Below are 16,208 nucleotides of genomic sequence, written 5' to 3' on the forward strand. Positions count from 1 at the left end.
TTGGCAAGGTGTGTCAAGAAAACATCTCCAAGTCATCAGCTGAATACCAGGGCATGGAAGAGAGGTTTTAGATTAACTCTTTGTACTAGCAAGTGAATTTTTTCATGCATTTCTTTACCTCTCACGTAAGAAAAGATCAGGGCATTTTACCGTTTTGGACACTTTTATTTCCATTACATCTTAACCTGCTTTTTGTTAAAGGTGGCTTTAAGATAATTGCCCAGCCAGCATCCTATATCCAGGCTCACAGCAGATCTGAAAAGGAAGGTACCATCACAAAGGCTGCAGCTCCCCCCCGGGGATCACAGGGGACAGCCCCAAAGGTGACCCAGGGGCCACCAAGAGCTGATACCCTGGGGTCAGGGAAGGATGAAGGGTTTCCCAGTAAGCCAGCACAACTCTCTGGCACACAGCAAAGCCACGGCAAGCATGCCAAGGTCTGCACTGAATTTGTCACAAGAAAGAAACACGCAACAACCAAAACAACACTTTTTTTTTTTCTTTTTTTTTTTCTGTCCAGGAAACGTGATGGATTTAGAAACAACTGCACTGTTTTGCAAACTCTCTTCTTTGCAGCATGTTTCGGCTGCCAGCATTCCCAGAGATAAACATGCTGTTTTTTTGTTTGACTAGTCAGCCAGCCTTGTGTTTTCTGGAAGTCAACCTCAGAGCAATGCCCTGAGGCATTTCAGTGGGCTTTAAAGCTCCCCCTGGAAAATGCCAGCGAGCATATCTGTGGGAAGGTGACATCCTGAGAGAAAGTGAATTGTTCTCCCACACATTTCAAAGCTTTTTCTTATTTCAATCCCATGCCCCCTTCTCTCTCCCTTCTGTTTGATGTTTTCTTGCCCTCCCCTTCTCTCCCCCACACTTTTCCCAAGAATTACTCCGTTAATAATGAAAGCAAGCAGCAGATCAACAACACAGTTATGGTACATACCTCAAAAGGACCCTGAAAAAGCAAAGGAGCAAGAAATGGTCATTTCATTTTGGATTGCTTTTAGTAACACTCTCACAAACATAGCATGGTTCCTGTGCTAAGCTAATTGACACAAATTCATCCTTCCCCTTAGGCTAGTGAGTTTTTTTTCTTTTTTCTTTTTTTTTTTCTTTTTCTTTTTTTCCTTTTTTTTCCCAATCCTGCTGCAGAGGTCTTATTAAACAGCTTATTCAGATCAGGTTTTAGGTTGGAGCCTCAGCAGACTCAGGCCAGCCAAGTCCAGGGGGAAGCTGCTGCAAATTGCTTGCATGGCTTTTTGCCACCTGGTTGGAAGACCCAGGGCTTGCCCTGGGACTCTGCTTCCCAGCATAGGGAATGCACCAGGTCACAGAGACTCCACCAGGTCACAGAGACTCCAGTTCTCCCAGGAACATCTCCTCGGCTTGGTGTCCCTTGGGGGCAGTGCAGTGATATCCTCACAGCACTGAGATCTGCTTGGGTTTGAGCTCACCCTGCTACAAAGCTTCAGTCCGAATCCTGTTTAAGCCTGGACTGACGTGAGCCATTACATGGGTGCAGCCTGGCTCTCCACAGCCTTCCACACCTCAGGGAAGCACTAGCAGCTCGGGCTCAAAAGCTCTTGGCTTCTTCCCAAAAGAAGAAGCACTGAAAAGCTTCTTTTTACTTGGCTGTGCAAGGCCCCAGAGGCTGGAGATGGTAATCCCAGGGCAGGACGCAGCTCTAAAACAAACCTTTACTTTCATCTTTTCATACCTAATTAAAGCTTGGCTCCTAGGGGCCCAAAAATTTTGTGTTCAGGGATGCAGACTGACATCTTAGTCACCATACAGCTGAAGAACAAGAAAGAAAGGAAGAAGAGGAAAGAACTTAGCAGCACTGGAAAGCTGCACTGCTCTATCAAGACTCATTTTAGATAGCACCTGCCTTCCCCTCCTCTTGTGGCTGCTCTGCCCTTCATTTCCCACCAGGGCTGCTTCTGTTTCCCTTCTGCCACTCCTCCTCTCCCAGGGAGGTGATGAATTAAGCTGGGAAAGCTGCTTCCCCTCTCAAGCAGCCACGGCTCTTCATGCCTAGCTGGCTGCAGTTTGCTCTCAGCTCCTTGCAAGAGCCCCCTCTCACAAAGCACGGGTCAGCTGCGCATCGCTTACGTGCAAAGGCTCAGGAGGCTTGTTTGCCTTAGGCTAGAGAAAGGAGCAGTCCCAGCAAATGTTTGCAACTCAACAAAGGTGAATTTCAAGGAAAGGCCGTGGAGACTGCTCTGTGTGGAGGAGAAGGAGCACCACAGAGATGCTGGGTGGTTGGAGCAAGCCCTGGACGCCCTCCAGTCTGACCGAGTCCTTGGCTCACTGGCTGCCAGCTCGGAGCAGTCCCTCTCCTCCAGTCTGTCCCCCTGGTGCACATCACCCTCAGTTCTCCTGCTTTCTCTTCCCTGCTCCATCCCTATCTTCTTTCCTTTGACCTTTCTTTCTATTTAATTCTCTCCCCTCTCAACAGTCACCTGAAATACCATGGAATTAAGAAGACATTCGTGGCTACTACACCTCCCTTCTGCTCCTGCATTTCAGCCCCATCCCCACACCTCTGTCTGTTTAGTTTGGAAGCTCTTTGGGGGAATAAATACCATCTCCTCTTCTGAGTGCTAGTAAATTGGGAGCCTCTTGGCGGCTCTACCCCTCCTGGCACAGCCTCTTCTGAGTGCAGCAGCTTATATCTGTGTGGCACAGGGAGCAGTTAGAGAGTGGCGCTCCTTAGTGCAACAACAGAGGATTAATGTGACCCAAATACAACTGTTTAAATAAAAACTTGACAGCTCCTTCAGAGTTAATCCCCGTTCTTGGAAAAAGAGCTGCACAAATAGTCACACCTGGGAACTGCGCTTTACGCTACCTACCAACTAGCATGCTTTAAGTTTGTGCTGGCCCCCAGGTCCAGTGCTGAATTAGAAGAAAAAAAAAAAAAAAGATGTCAGTAAGTGAAGCGCCAGCATCTGTTCATGCAGACGCCTGTTTTTTTCCCCTCCACTCATGTATTGACCAGACCTGACCTACTTAGCTGTGAGCAGCTGGCAACTGCTTAGCCTAAATATGTGACTCCAGGCTCCCAGACCACACAGGAAACATGTTTAAAGTGCCTCCTTTGTACACTCATGCTTCCTTGTTTTCTAACTCGCTTGATAACGTCAGCAAGCACAGAAGTCACTACAGGAGGCAGAAGACCGCGAGCCTTACCATGTCTTTAAAGGCCCCGAGAATGGCTGCCGTGATGATCCCCAGGAACAACCCGATGATGTTCAGGACCGTGGAGGACCACAGCAGCCTGTACAGGTGAACCACGTCCTGGCAGCTGCTCACACCAAGAAATTCGTAGTAGCTGGAGGACTGCTCTGAGCTGAAAGGGAACGCAGATGGGGTCACGACGGTGCGTTGCACGAAATAAAGAGCACCAGAGGGTCTGAGTCCCTCCTGCTTAGTTTTCTCTTTGGCAAAGTACTTAATCTATACTCCCTCCTTTGGGTGTGAACGCTGCTCAGATGAACTGGAGAAAGCTCTGCTCAGCTAACATTAAACATGCAGACCTACTAATACCAACCCTAGTTTAGCTGGGACTCCTTTTTTGCAAAGGGTCTCTGAACACAGAGATAGTCCTGGTATATGGGTGCTGCCCTGGCCATTTAGCTACCAGCTAAAACGTTTAACGTGGCTTTCTTTCCCACTTTACCTGGAAATCTGCTGGCATCTCCAACAGTGGGAAAGACAAGTTGCTTAAGCATTAATTCAACCACAGGAAGGGAGGTTTTGCCAGCTGGCTACATTTGGTTATGGTGTCTGCAGTTCCAAATTAACAGATGCAACATAGTACAGGGTAAAGATGTGCCTTTAAACTATGGATTGTACTATCCAGAAAATTTTATTTCTTTATATTTCTACACTGCAGTGGTTACTGTAAATCAGGCATGTCGTGAAGTCAATCCTCATTCCCTCTCTGAAAGTGAGAAATATTCTACTGCAAAATTTGAAAACAATTTTCTGCAGTTCTTCCCAGTACCTGTCTTAATGCTGGCCCACTAATGAGCTCCTAGAGCAGCTGGAAAAGAGTTGGAAAGATTTTTTAAATGCCAAGTCTGGTTTTGCACTGTTAGGAAAGTGCCATCAGATTATGGTGGAAAGCAGAAACGAGCAGTTTGTGAAATATTTTTCTGTTCCCCCTCCCCAGCACGTGGGGCAGGTGTGGGGACTGTGGTTAGGGAAAGCTCTGCAGAGGAAGGTAGCAGCATGGAGAAACCCACAACACTTCTGGGTAGGTCCAAGCCAAGCACAGTAATTTCTGGAAATGTCAAATCATTTGTTGTGGGGCATGATTCTGGCACTGTGGATTTGCTATGGTCAAGTTCACTTGGGCCCTACTATACGAGCCCAGACGTCACTTAACTAAATAAAGCCTCAGCTCCAGCTGCCATCAGGCTGAGGGTGCCTGACTTGCAATCCTGCCTCTGTACTGGTCTTTTGCGTGGCTGACACCAAGCCACTTACTGTGACCGTGACATCCTGCAGCTTCACTTTGTCCATCCTATGTGCTGAGTCTGTAAAGCAGTGAGACTGCTTCTCTACTCTTCCCATAAGGTCTTGCTGTCCACTGAGGATCGCTTACACTGGCAGAACACATGTTTAATTATATCATTAAACACTGTCACAGCAATGATGAGTCTCTGATGTTTCCAACAAACCCAATGTATTAGAAAATTGGCACTGAGGAGATGGAGGAGGAGTTTTGATGTCGAACATCGAATCGTTCTGGTTGGAAAAGACCTCTAAGATCATCTACTGCAACCTTTAACCCAGGACTAAAGTCCACCACTAAACCATGCTACTAAGTTCTATATCTGCACGTTTCTTGAAGACCTCCAGGGGTGGTGACTCAACCACTTCCCTAGGCAGCCTGTTTCAATGCTGTACAACTCTTTCAGTAAAGAAATTTCTCCCAATATCCAACCTAAACCTCCCCTGGTGCAACTTGAGGCCATTTCCCCCCATCTTGTCACTTGGTGCTTGGGAGAAGAGCCCAATCCCCACCTTGCTGGGGATTCCTCTTCTCTCCTTGTTGCTACATTACGCTTCAAGCAAAAGAGTTTCAGTCAATTTATTTGGTATTTCTGAATTCTTTCACCCCTTTAAGACTCCTGTTCTTTTCTGTGTTGGGTTGGGCTGTTTTAATCCATTCCATAGAGCTGCACTCACCTCGTGTCTGTGTGCCTGGGCAATATGTACAGAAGACTTCCCTCTAGTCCCAAATTTAAATTTACTTCTCTAATTTAGTTAGGATCTGGGCAAAAACTACTCTTTCAAGCGGAAACCCTGTGTTTTACCTCATAGTGCCAGCCTCATTCTCATGCACCAAAAAAGTTCGTGTCTCGTAGCATGCTAGCCAAAGTTTACAGAGGACTGAGGTTATTCAGAACTGGTGGCATGTGAAAAGGAGGAAGAAAAAAAACACATCAAGAGACATAGGAAGGAAGAAAGATGGGAAATACACAGAGGAAAAGGAAGAAGAGGGACTGTGGGTCAGCTAGAGGTTTACAAAGGTTGCATGAGTGTGCATGATAGATGATACTGAGCTGTACAGAGTGAGTCAGGCGGAAGCTCAACCCTGGGAAATTCTCTCCAGCTTCTTCTTTATGGCAAGAGACGATGCTGTTTGCAGTTGAAATCTCTGTGTGCCAGGTGGCCAGTCAGCTGTGTGAGTTCATTTCATCCATCTTCCACATTACAAACCTGTGGGCTTGGCTGTGATGTAGTTTTCCTAACCACCCTTGTACTCCTGATAAATCACCGCATGGCAACCCTGTGCTACCTTCTGCTGATCTCTGTAAGCATACCCAGACATTTCCTCACTTCTTATCTTCTGGCTTCTCATGCTTTAGTAATGATGAAGTCAAACGGACAGCTTCAGGAAACACAGGACCGTCTGTATCTATACTGGCAACTTAGTAAAAACCCATGCATATAGAGGCTGTTGCTAACAAAAGAGCTCTGTGTTTGTCTGCTACATGATCTCTCTGTATGGACACTATGTTCCCATTTATTTTGTCTTTGGCAAAGTTTGGTAGAAAAAAAATGATTAATTAAATCTAATGAGAAAACTGCATTGCAAGATCGCCAGTAAATCTTGACAGGGCAATGCCTGAGTGGTTGACTTTGATAGCACACCAAAAAGCTTATCAATATATTTTAAGATACTGAAATAATGACAGCACTAACACATAGCCCCTGAGCTCTTCTCCACTGGCTTCAGTGACAGAGGAGCTGGATTGCTCAGCATACAAGTCAACATGCTGCTTCTCCAGGCCGAAGGGCAAAACTCCCCGTCTCTCAGGAGGAAGGACTACCAACCAAGGACTTCTCACAGGCCGCTGACTGCACACAGGTACTTACTTCTCACAGTTGTAGAGGTCACAGCAATAGCACGTGTTACTCTTTACTTTCAGCTCACACTTGTTGTTTAAGGTATAACACGTCACCTGCCAAAAAGAAGAAATTGACTTTTAATCTCAGTGTGTCAGTGCAGCATACTGACCCCAAGAAACAGCTACTGCAGCATCAGGTTTTATGTGCTGTTGTGGTGGCTAGATGGTGTGCCAGGACTGCTGGAGTTTTCAGCAGCTTTGCTGCACTGCTCCATGCTATTTTGAAGACCCAGAGTCCACAGCAGATCCCTACAGCTGTGACACAGGGACCACAGGTCTTGAGGGATACACTACAGCAAGCCACTGCAGTGGATAAAAATACCACTCCATTATAGTGGGGAAATGGGCAAAAACGCCAATTTCTCTGAACAGCTTCTGGTAAATGGGAGCTCTTTCTTTTCAGTAACATCCTCCTGAAGAAGGAAGTAATTAAGAATAACAACAGCACCAATCCCCAAACCCACAAACAAAACCACTTAGAAAAGATCCAAGCACTCCAGCAAATAATTACCATTTACAGAGGCTCTTGGATATAAAACTTAGAAGATTTATTTGTGTGAGCAGGAATTACAGGCTCTAGATAAGTGTTGGAACAATAAAGGTAGACGCACGTAAGCCACTCTCCACGCAGACGAGAAATCATTTTAATGACTCCTTAGATGTAGTAAGGATATAGCACTTCTGTGTGGCACTGTAGACCAACTGAAATACTTTATACACAAGGTTGGTGGTTTTTTTTTTTTTTTGTTTGTTTGTTTTAATTTTTTGTTTATTTTTTTTTCCTGAGATTTTTAGTTTACTGAGTTTGAAATCCTGGAGAACTGTCACATTTTAAAAGCTAGCAGGACAGAAAATACATTCTTGCTATAGTTTTTAGTTTGATAGAAAGAATGTGCTGTAACAACTGAGAGGTATTTCGTTTGCAAAACGCATATAAAGCACATCATTGAACAGAAATGAAAGAGTAGAAGTAGCTGCTCAAGAATACATGCCTGCTTTTGAAAAAGCATCTGTCAGCCATTCTCACTCCTGCTCTGCCATGAATGCATTCCTCTGTGAGACAGTATCCAAAGACGTTACACCACGTTTCTCAGCTCCCAACTTTTGGATCTGTGCATCCTTTTTAGTGTGAAAACAGCCACTGTCATCTGTCTATACTTCTCACGTGTTTGTTCCCAGCAGAAAGAAAAGTCTTACACACAGCACCTGAGAAATTTCATCTTGCTGCTGGTCTCAGACTTGCTACAGTTGTTGTCCTTAGCATGATTTGTTTGAGCAGTGGAAACTAGAGGGTGATAAAGCTAAAAAGAAGTTAAAATGATGATGCCTGAGGATTGCTTTGCTGCCCAGGACAAGGCTATACATATGGTTAGTTAGTCTCTAATGCAAATCAGCTGTTCTAACCCAAAGTGGAAGTTAGGTTACGAAAGGACAGTTCCAATCTGAGTTGCAATCCAGAAATGGAGTTCACAGCCTGATACATGTCTCACTTGTCACAAGAGTATCTCAACCTGAGACATGACCTAATTTCATTAACCTCCTCCTCTTGTGTTTGAACGTACTGGAATTTCACACAAGGGCTTTGCTGACCTGAAGGCATAATCAGCTGTAGCCTTCCTCAGCCCGAGCTGCAATTTACTGCAGGAGAAGAGGGCACCAATGTCAACGACTATGTCAGATTAATCAGCTCCAGCTCAGAAGTGACTGAAATATCACACGTGGCTATTTCTTAAAGAATTTTGAAAACTGACCCTGGAGCGGACCATGCCAATGTACTTGCTGCCAAAGATATTTTGTTGTGATGCTCTAGTCCCTTTGCACTGAGTGGAACATAAGACCTTGGTTTTGACCCTCTGTATGTGGTCAAAATGGCCTAGGACCCACACAGACAAAAGTACCCTTTTCCATTATACATGGATGATAGGGATCTGAGTACTTTGTTAGATGTAGTGGGTTGCTAAGAAGGCGGTTCTTTCTGATGCACTGCTTTGGGGATCACTTCTGATAGGAGATAAAAGCAGTTTTCCCCTCTCCAAGCATCATAAGGCCAGTTTGCCCCTTCTGGCTGCAGAAGGCTAGAAGGACCAAAGAGGGAGATTGGCAAGATTTTAGACATGTTTTTAGCTGCTTCTAGGCTGCAGGACATACTGAATTTTTGGCCAAGGGAGTTACTGTAGTTGTCTATTTTTATCACTGCATTTTTAAAACATCCAAAGAGCAAGACACTCCTTTTTAGGAGATCAGTGGATAAACCAAAATAAACAAATTGCTGTGTGGTGTGAGCAAGGGTGGTGGAAACAGGCCATTTGTGGGTATCCTGCATGTCAAGACCTATTTTTTTCATTTCAGTGACCACACATTTAGCTTTTTCAGGTTCTGGCTGTTTGTGCCTTGTCTATCCCCTCAGCACAATTGAAGAGATGTTCTCACCTCATAGTAATTGCAATAAAATCAAACTGTTTCTGTTATGAGCAAAGAAAAGAACTGAAAACAACAGACTCCGTGAGCGATGGTGATCAAAAGGAAACTCACACTCAGTAAACAACCTGCCTTCCTGCTTAGGTGCTCTCCTGGACTGCAGAGCACGTCCCCTGCTCACCAGCTGGCTAACTTCAGGAAAGCCAAAGCCAAGTTCAAATGCCACGGATCATTAACTCTGAATTAGCACATGCTGACTCTAGATCAGCGGACAAGCAGACAGGAATGTTATTACAAACTAATAGCACCTTAAAAAAGATAGGTTTGTAGGGGACTTTTTGCCCAGAATAGAGACGGGAGTTCAGGGCAGCCCATCTTGAGACATTGCCTGTATCTGCAGAGCCGGGGAAAGCTGTCTGGCCAGAAGCCCAAGGCTGGGGTCACCTGCAGGGAGATGTGCTCAGTGTGACCCCAGCTATGCACTTTAATTAGAAGAATCAGCATCATTCCTTGGGCCACGACTCTGTCTGAGTGCACATGAACAATATAGATGAGGATAGAGTAAAACTTACAGGAAAGCTTGTTGTCACTGACCCTGGCTTGGTTTGAGCAGGTCTTTAAGCAAGGAGGTCACTGAAACATTTTTGTCATGCATTTTCTGGAACCAACAACAGGGTGCCCTAGCAGCAAGATTTAAGCAGTATTAGCTGCTTAGCCTGGCGATAGACTTTGCTAACCTGTCTAGAATTATTAACAGCAACATTCCCCACACACTTTTTCACAGCAACGGGAGGAATGGTGATGAAGGACATCTGGCTTCTTGTGAGTTATACGAGTGTTTGTTTTCCATCCCACTCTGCCTGATTTCCTTTTCACTCCCACCAATTTACCATAATAGCAAAGTGAAAAACAGGAGAAGAAACTAAATCTGGACTTCTCAGGAGGCTAGCCATTTGGGTATGGGCACTTTTCCTACCATGTTAATGTCCTTGCGATAATAAAAAGCTGCATGCAAACCACTGACATTCTTGGCCTGTGCTGGATAAATACAGAGAATATTTGAAGTCTTCTGGGCAATGCAAATGGACTCTTTCAGATATTTCCTATACCACTTGAAGTCAACAAAATGCTCCTTAGAGAAAGATGCCAATGTGATAAATACATTCCAGACAGCTATTAAACAGTATGGATGGACTAGGAATTGTTCCCGTCCCAGAGTAGTGTGCTGGATACAAACACTGATGATGACTCAAAACCTCACTGGTTGTAATGATTTGCAATCATCGGAGGCTTGGACAGACGGGGAATCACTTGTGGGAGAAAAAAACAGTTGGGTTTCCATCAACCCATGACCTACATGCACAGAGACACTCTCAGATAGCTGCCTCCCTCCTCACCAGCCCCTCAATGTACTACAGAAATGAACGTGTGCTGAGGTGACTGCTTACCTCTGTCTGGTAGGCATCATACAGGAATCCTACTCCGCTTGAATAAAACTGGCACCTTCTGTTATACAAAGGTCTGGGTTCCTGTAAAGACAAAAACAGCCAGAAAAGTACTCGGTCTGGAGGGAGTTTGAAGGCATCACGTCTCATGTCCCCATGCCAGATGTTTACAGCTCTGCAGAGCTGGAGCCAAAGCGGACAGTCGGGTAAGCAGCTCGCACACTCCAGCGCTGGCTTCTTTCCAGAACAGATCTCCTCAGGGTTACGTTTTCCTTCCTCACTCTGCCACTAAGCTATGCAAGAATCATTTAATTTTCTCCGTCCCAGTCACCCTTTTTGAGAGGACATCACCCCCCTAATTAAATACTTCCTTCCCCAATGTCAAATAGCATTGCTCTGTGAGAACGGCCCAGTCAATCTTTTTCCTGGTACAGTTTCTTACCCAGCACAAAGAATTACTTTGATGGGACCTTCTTTTAAAGGATTTTAACAACGTCCACAGTGACAACAGGGCAAAATACCTAATACTTTAGCATTCTGCTTACTACATACACTTCAAAACAAAGAATAGTGAAGAAATGAAGGCATTCAGGGAAGTAATTAGCAATAAATTTGCTTTTGCCTACTTCTCCATTTATGATTATTGCAAAAGATGCATTCATTGCTCACAACTTATATCTCGGGTTGGGACAGTTTCCAAAAATTGATATAAAGGAAGGACACAATGAAATAGCCTTGGCTAGATGGAAGATGTGTGTTCCTGAACTTGGGGAATGGCCACATGAAGGCTAGAGGGTGCATGCCTCAGCCAACACATTCAGGACCACACATTTGCCTAGGGAACATTTGATGGTTGAAGAGTTCTCTGTGATCAGCTGTATCTCCCAAAGCAAAGTGTGGGAGTAACTTATGTTGTTGAAGAAGTCTTTTTCAAGTTTTTGTCACCTGTACAGTCCTCAGTCATGATCTATGCCTTCAAAGCACTCAAATGCCACTGCCAATAGTCAGTGCCAAGAGAAAAGATGGAAATCCACTATCTGCTGTTTCCTCTTTCTACACTGATTTTCATGCAAAGGAATACTTCAGTTTTTAGCAGAAATCTGTGTCGATTAACTTTCACTGCATCAGCATGGGCTTTAAAACTTTTTGACCCACCCAGGACTAACCCAGGAACTGCAGAAAGAGCTGCACTACTTAAGATCACTTCTCAGTATTCGATGTTTGTTAGATAATGAAGTGTGAACTGCACAAATCTGCTGACCCAAAATACATAATCAGTAAAAAACCAGAGCTAGGCAGGAATGCAGGCAGTTCAATGAATAAAGGTCATCCATCAACTTGTTTGCCTTTCTGATTACTCTGGCAAACCTAAGAAAGTTTGGACACCAACTATGAAGGGTTAGGGAAAGGTTAGCTTCCTGCATCCAAAATATTTATTCGTATCACAAAAGTGTAAGAAAAAAATGCATTACTAACTCTTTTTTTTCTCTAGAGAAAAAGTAAGTATCACACAAACAGCATGTCATGTCTTGAACTAGGACAGCATTTTTCTACAGGCCTGGGAAAGCATTAGGCTTTAGCCATGACTTCTAGGGACAGATCTGGTTGGGAGGTCTAAGAAGATGCAGTTTCTCAGTCAGCACAGCAAGCATGGGATCAGCCAAAGGCTGTGCTGTCCTTTTTTTTTTTTTTTCATAGAGTATCATCCATCCTCCAGCACTGATTCACCTATTGCATGGGGATGAAACAGGGATGAAATGAGAGAAGAGTGAGCAGTAGAAATGTCTTTTTCTACTGTAAGAAGCAAATTCATGAAAAACTGCTGTCTGTCATATTCACAACAACAACAAGCTTCAGTTTTATCCTGGAAAATCCTAGAAGGGGGAAATGGTCAAGGGCATGGGGGCCCAGGTGGTCCTGCTGATAGGAGAATGGCTTGAGGAGAACTGGATGGATCTAGTGGGTCAACAACTGCTTGTGCATCTGGAGTTGGCACCAGGAATTTCACTTTTATGGCCATGGAACCATCTTCAACAACCAAGGGTTGCTTGGAAGAATCAGGATCTACGTGACCGACCAGGGCAACAACATTTTTACCTGCAGTCTAGTCAGCTGGTGAGGAGAGCTTTAAACTGAGAACAAAAGGGGCGGGAGATGAGAACCAGCAGTCGAGGAAGCAGCTTTCACACAGCTTTCCCACACCTTACACTTCCTTCCTCTTAAAAAAGAAATTGGTCCTTTTATTGGTTTGGTCTTTGAGGGAGAAGGCAAACGCAGTTTTTATCTGGGTGTGCTTGTGGCTGGAAGCAGCACTGCCTCCAGGAGAGAGAGGTGATTGATTAAGTCATACGAGGCATTATTGCTTCATAGCGCTGTGCAGCAAAGGGATCAGAGCTGTGACTTGGCGGTAACCACTGTGAATGCAGTTAATACATCTGTATGCAGACATAGCAGACGTGTACATTCCTTCATCCACCTGATTGTGAAAAGCAAGCCTGCTGTGCTGCTATAGCCAGCTTTCTACATCCATCCTGTTCTTCTAAATGCATCCATATGTGAAGTCAGCCTGGTGATCCCAAATCAAAATAAATGAATGATGAGTGTGTAAAAATAACAAAGGTTAAATAACATTGACTTTATTCAGACACCCGCAGAACTCAACACCTAAAGCATGTAGCTTTTAAACACAGGCACACTGGGAATACTGAAAGGCTGACTTGTTAAAAGCTTCAATTTGATTTCCATGTCTCAGATGTGCTTCAGTTTGTCTGACTACTAAAGCACTTACATGAATAAGACACCACACAGACATTAAAAAGTGTTTAAAAATTATCCAACAGCACGTCATGCTGCATTAGCACCCAGTGGATTTTATTGGCCTCTTTAAAAAAAGAGCCAAATGAGACATGTTTCAAAGCTACGAAAGTATTCTTGATGGGACTGCTCATATGGGATGCTCATAAAATACTTTGTACTTTTATATTGCTCACTACAGGCGGTGTACGAAAATAGGATAGCCACCAGTACTTGATTCTACTGCTCAGAGCAACACTGGTAGAGGCAGAACTACTTTTCTATGCTATACATATATATAAGTGCATATATAGATATATCTGCTTTTCACAGTGGCTTTAAAGTATACAGCAACAATATTTTCTAATATCCCCACTTATTATTATATATAAATAAATAAATGTAAATTAAACAACATATTCTAAACTTATACTGATGGCAGTTTGACCATACCTGCCTGTTATATATACATATATATATACACACTCATACATAAAGTAAAGATGGCATTAGCATATAAAAAGACCTGAATATGCAGACACAGAGCAGAAAAGATGACTACCACTCGTATAAACATCAACGAACAAACACAAGCTTGCAGCTACATTTCTGTACAGATTTCTTCCTCTTTGGCCAGCCTACTGGTGATTGGCTTCTATGTACTCCAGCAGAGTTTTAACTAGCAGATCTTTCCAGCCTGCCCATTTCCAGTTAAAAAGAGTTACTCAAAGAAGCAGAGAAGGGGAATGTGTTATTAATTATGCATTAATAAATTAATATTAGTGGGAAGTATTGCACAGCTCTATCTCAAAACAGTGTTTAAGGAAGTTCCTGGTAAAATATGGTCATGTAATAGACTGTGCTGGGAAATAATTTTGAACTTGTGGCACTCTGTGAAAGCTTGATGCACTGAAATAAAAAGAAGGCTTGCTGCTGAAATCAGCAGAAACAGGATTTGGCTTCAGTGCTGTATTAAAATCAGGCTACTGAAGAACACCCACACGCTTCTGGAATTTGACTGTCATGGCTCCTACGAGGCCTACAGCTGCTATTTTCAGAGTTATCAAAAGAAATCTGGACACCCAGTAATTCCCTTTAATTACAGGCAAATCAGAATTGCTCAGTCTTGAACCCTATGGAGGAAACTGTAGCTCTCCCTGATATTTTTGCATGTTTTTTATTTCCATTCTTGCTTGCATGTACAGTAGAACCTGGGAGTGATAAACAGACAGATAAGAAGGAAGGCTTTAGGCCAAGAAAGAGAAGATTAGGTCCAAATATAGAGGGGTTTGTTTGTGTTGGTTGCCTTCTTTTAAGAGCATACAATAAAAAAAAAAATTCTGATGGTGGGAGCATTGCAATACATTATTTGTGTAAGGAAAGTACTCTATGAACAGCATCTTTGGTGGACTGGATAAAATGTCTTTTGGGGAGAGGTTGTGTGGCTTTTAACTGAGGTATGGAAAGTAGATTTTTCTATTCCAGTTTTTGTTTCCTTGGAGAACACACATATTTTGGATAACGTAAGGCAAATTCCACCTCCCTTATGCTTAAAACCACTTTCTGAAAAGGGAGATATAGCACAAATTGGATCGACTGAAATTTATGCCATACTTTACATACACAAAATATAATCTTGCTAAGAATTCGCTGAAATAATGACATAGTGAGGACTGTTTTTTTCCAATTACAGTATTTATTTAGTCTTAGCTTCCATGGCTACATTGATAGAAGAGTAGATTAATCATTGCCAGGGGCTGTTCCCAGGCCTGAAACTTGATCATGTAGCCCAAAAACTTGCTAGAATTGGGCCTGTGATAGCTTTGGCTTAGGCAAGCTATCACTCTTCCAAAACAATTTTCTGGGCCTGGTTTGGTGGGCCAAGAACCATTCCCAATGAGCAATTTGGACATTGCCATGCTGTTTGTGACTCTAAGAGACTTTAACAGTAAGGACGTGGGCTTTACCACACCAGTTGGCTTGGGGACCACAAAATCCTCCCAGGCACATTTGAAAGACTAATACGAAGAAAACTGATGAGTCCAAAATCAGACTGAGGTTTTTAGTGGTTCATTAACAAGAAGTTTCTTATTTTCTATTTGTTCCTAATACATTTTTTTGCAGGTCCTTTTCATCTACAGCATGGCTAGCAGCGAACAGGAGAGGGAGCTGCCAAGATTTTTCAAGTTTTATCCTAAAAGCAAACCGAAATGCAGTTCTTCAGTGCCAGCTCAGCCCTGTGCCAGCAGCTGGGTGTTCTGGAGATTATCACTCCCTTCAGGATCAGGCTCTCTGCAAGCTTTATGGAAGCAGACATGCAAATATGAACAAACAGATGTTACTAGCAACCAGCCCTTATGCTTTTCTGGAGAGCAAGATGCAGCATAAGTATCTGTCCACCTCACAGTGACTGTACAATTATTTCTCAGTCTTTCAACAACATTCCCAACGAGATGGGTGTCTTCTGAGAAGGACCATGGCTAGGAGATACCAAGGATTCCCATGAATGATCAGTATAAGTACCTTTGTGCTTTCAGTCATGAACAAAAGATTTTTTTTGCATATTTTTTAAACATTATGAATAGCTTTCATACAGGTTGTGACAAGGTGGACATTAAGGAACATCAGAGTATAAGGCACAGGTCAGTATCCTCAATACGACAGCGAGAGGGTATCATCCACAAGAAACAAAACATCATATATGTGCTCCTGAGCCTTGCAACTCCCACACGATGCACACAATTATACCTCCTGAAATAAGAAGCAAGGTTTTTTTTCACTGTTGTTTTCAGCTTTTACTCATTGGTAGCTAAGTATGCAATTCATTTTTCAGTTTCCAGTTTCTGAAGCAGAAGAGGCTTTCAGAAAACCATTTATCTTGCATAATTTCACAATTTTAAGAAAAGGGCAGAAATAATAACCCTCTCCCCACCAGACTCTCCAATTCCAAATATTGAATCCACATAAGCTGGTGGAAAACTAACTAATTACAATAACCACTTTAAACCGGTTAGCTTCTTATAGACCTGTATCCTCTCTTCTGCCTGGTAAAGTATCTCTAACCTCCTGGTAGACCAACAAAATGTCTTACCCATAATTCACAAGATGTTAAACTTCTGTACACGTAGTT

At 43.3% G+C, this 16,208-nt stretch overlaps 1 protein-coding gene across 3 annotated transcripts in view; it reads right to left on the reverse strand.

Annotated features, from left to right (window-relative positions):
- TMEM255B (transmembrane protein 255B) overlaps positions 1-16,208 on the reverse strand; it is a 71,849-nt gene that overhangs the window by 8,094 nt on the left and 47,547 nt on the right. For all 3 annotated transcript variants that reach the window (XM_083801812.1, XM_083801811.1, XM_083801813.1), the window contains 3 exons: positions 10,289-10,369; positions 6,391-6,476; positions 3,190-3,349 (listed from right to left, as the gene is read on the reverse strand). In XM_083801812.1, the coding sequence (XP_083657938.1) occupies positions 3,190-3,349; positions 6,391-6,476; positions 10,289-10,369 (327 nt within the window). The remainder of the gene's footprint in view (positions 1-3,189; positions 3,350-6,390; positions 6,477-10,288; positions 10,370-16,208) is intronic.

The sequence above is a fragment of the Anser anser genome (assembly GCF_964211835.1).
Source record: "Anser anser genome assembly, chromosome: 1".
Lineage (NCBI taxonomy): Eukaryota > Metazoa > Chordata > Aves > Anseriformes > Anatidae > Anser > Anser anser.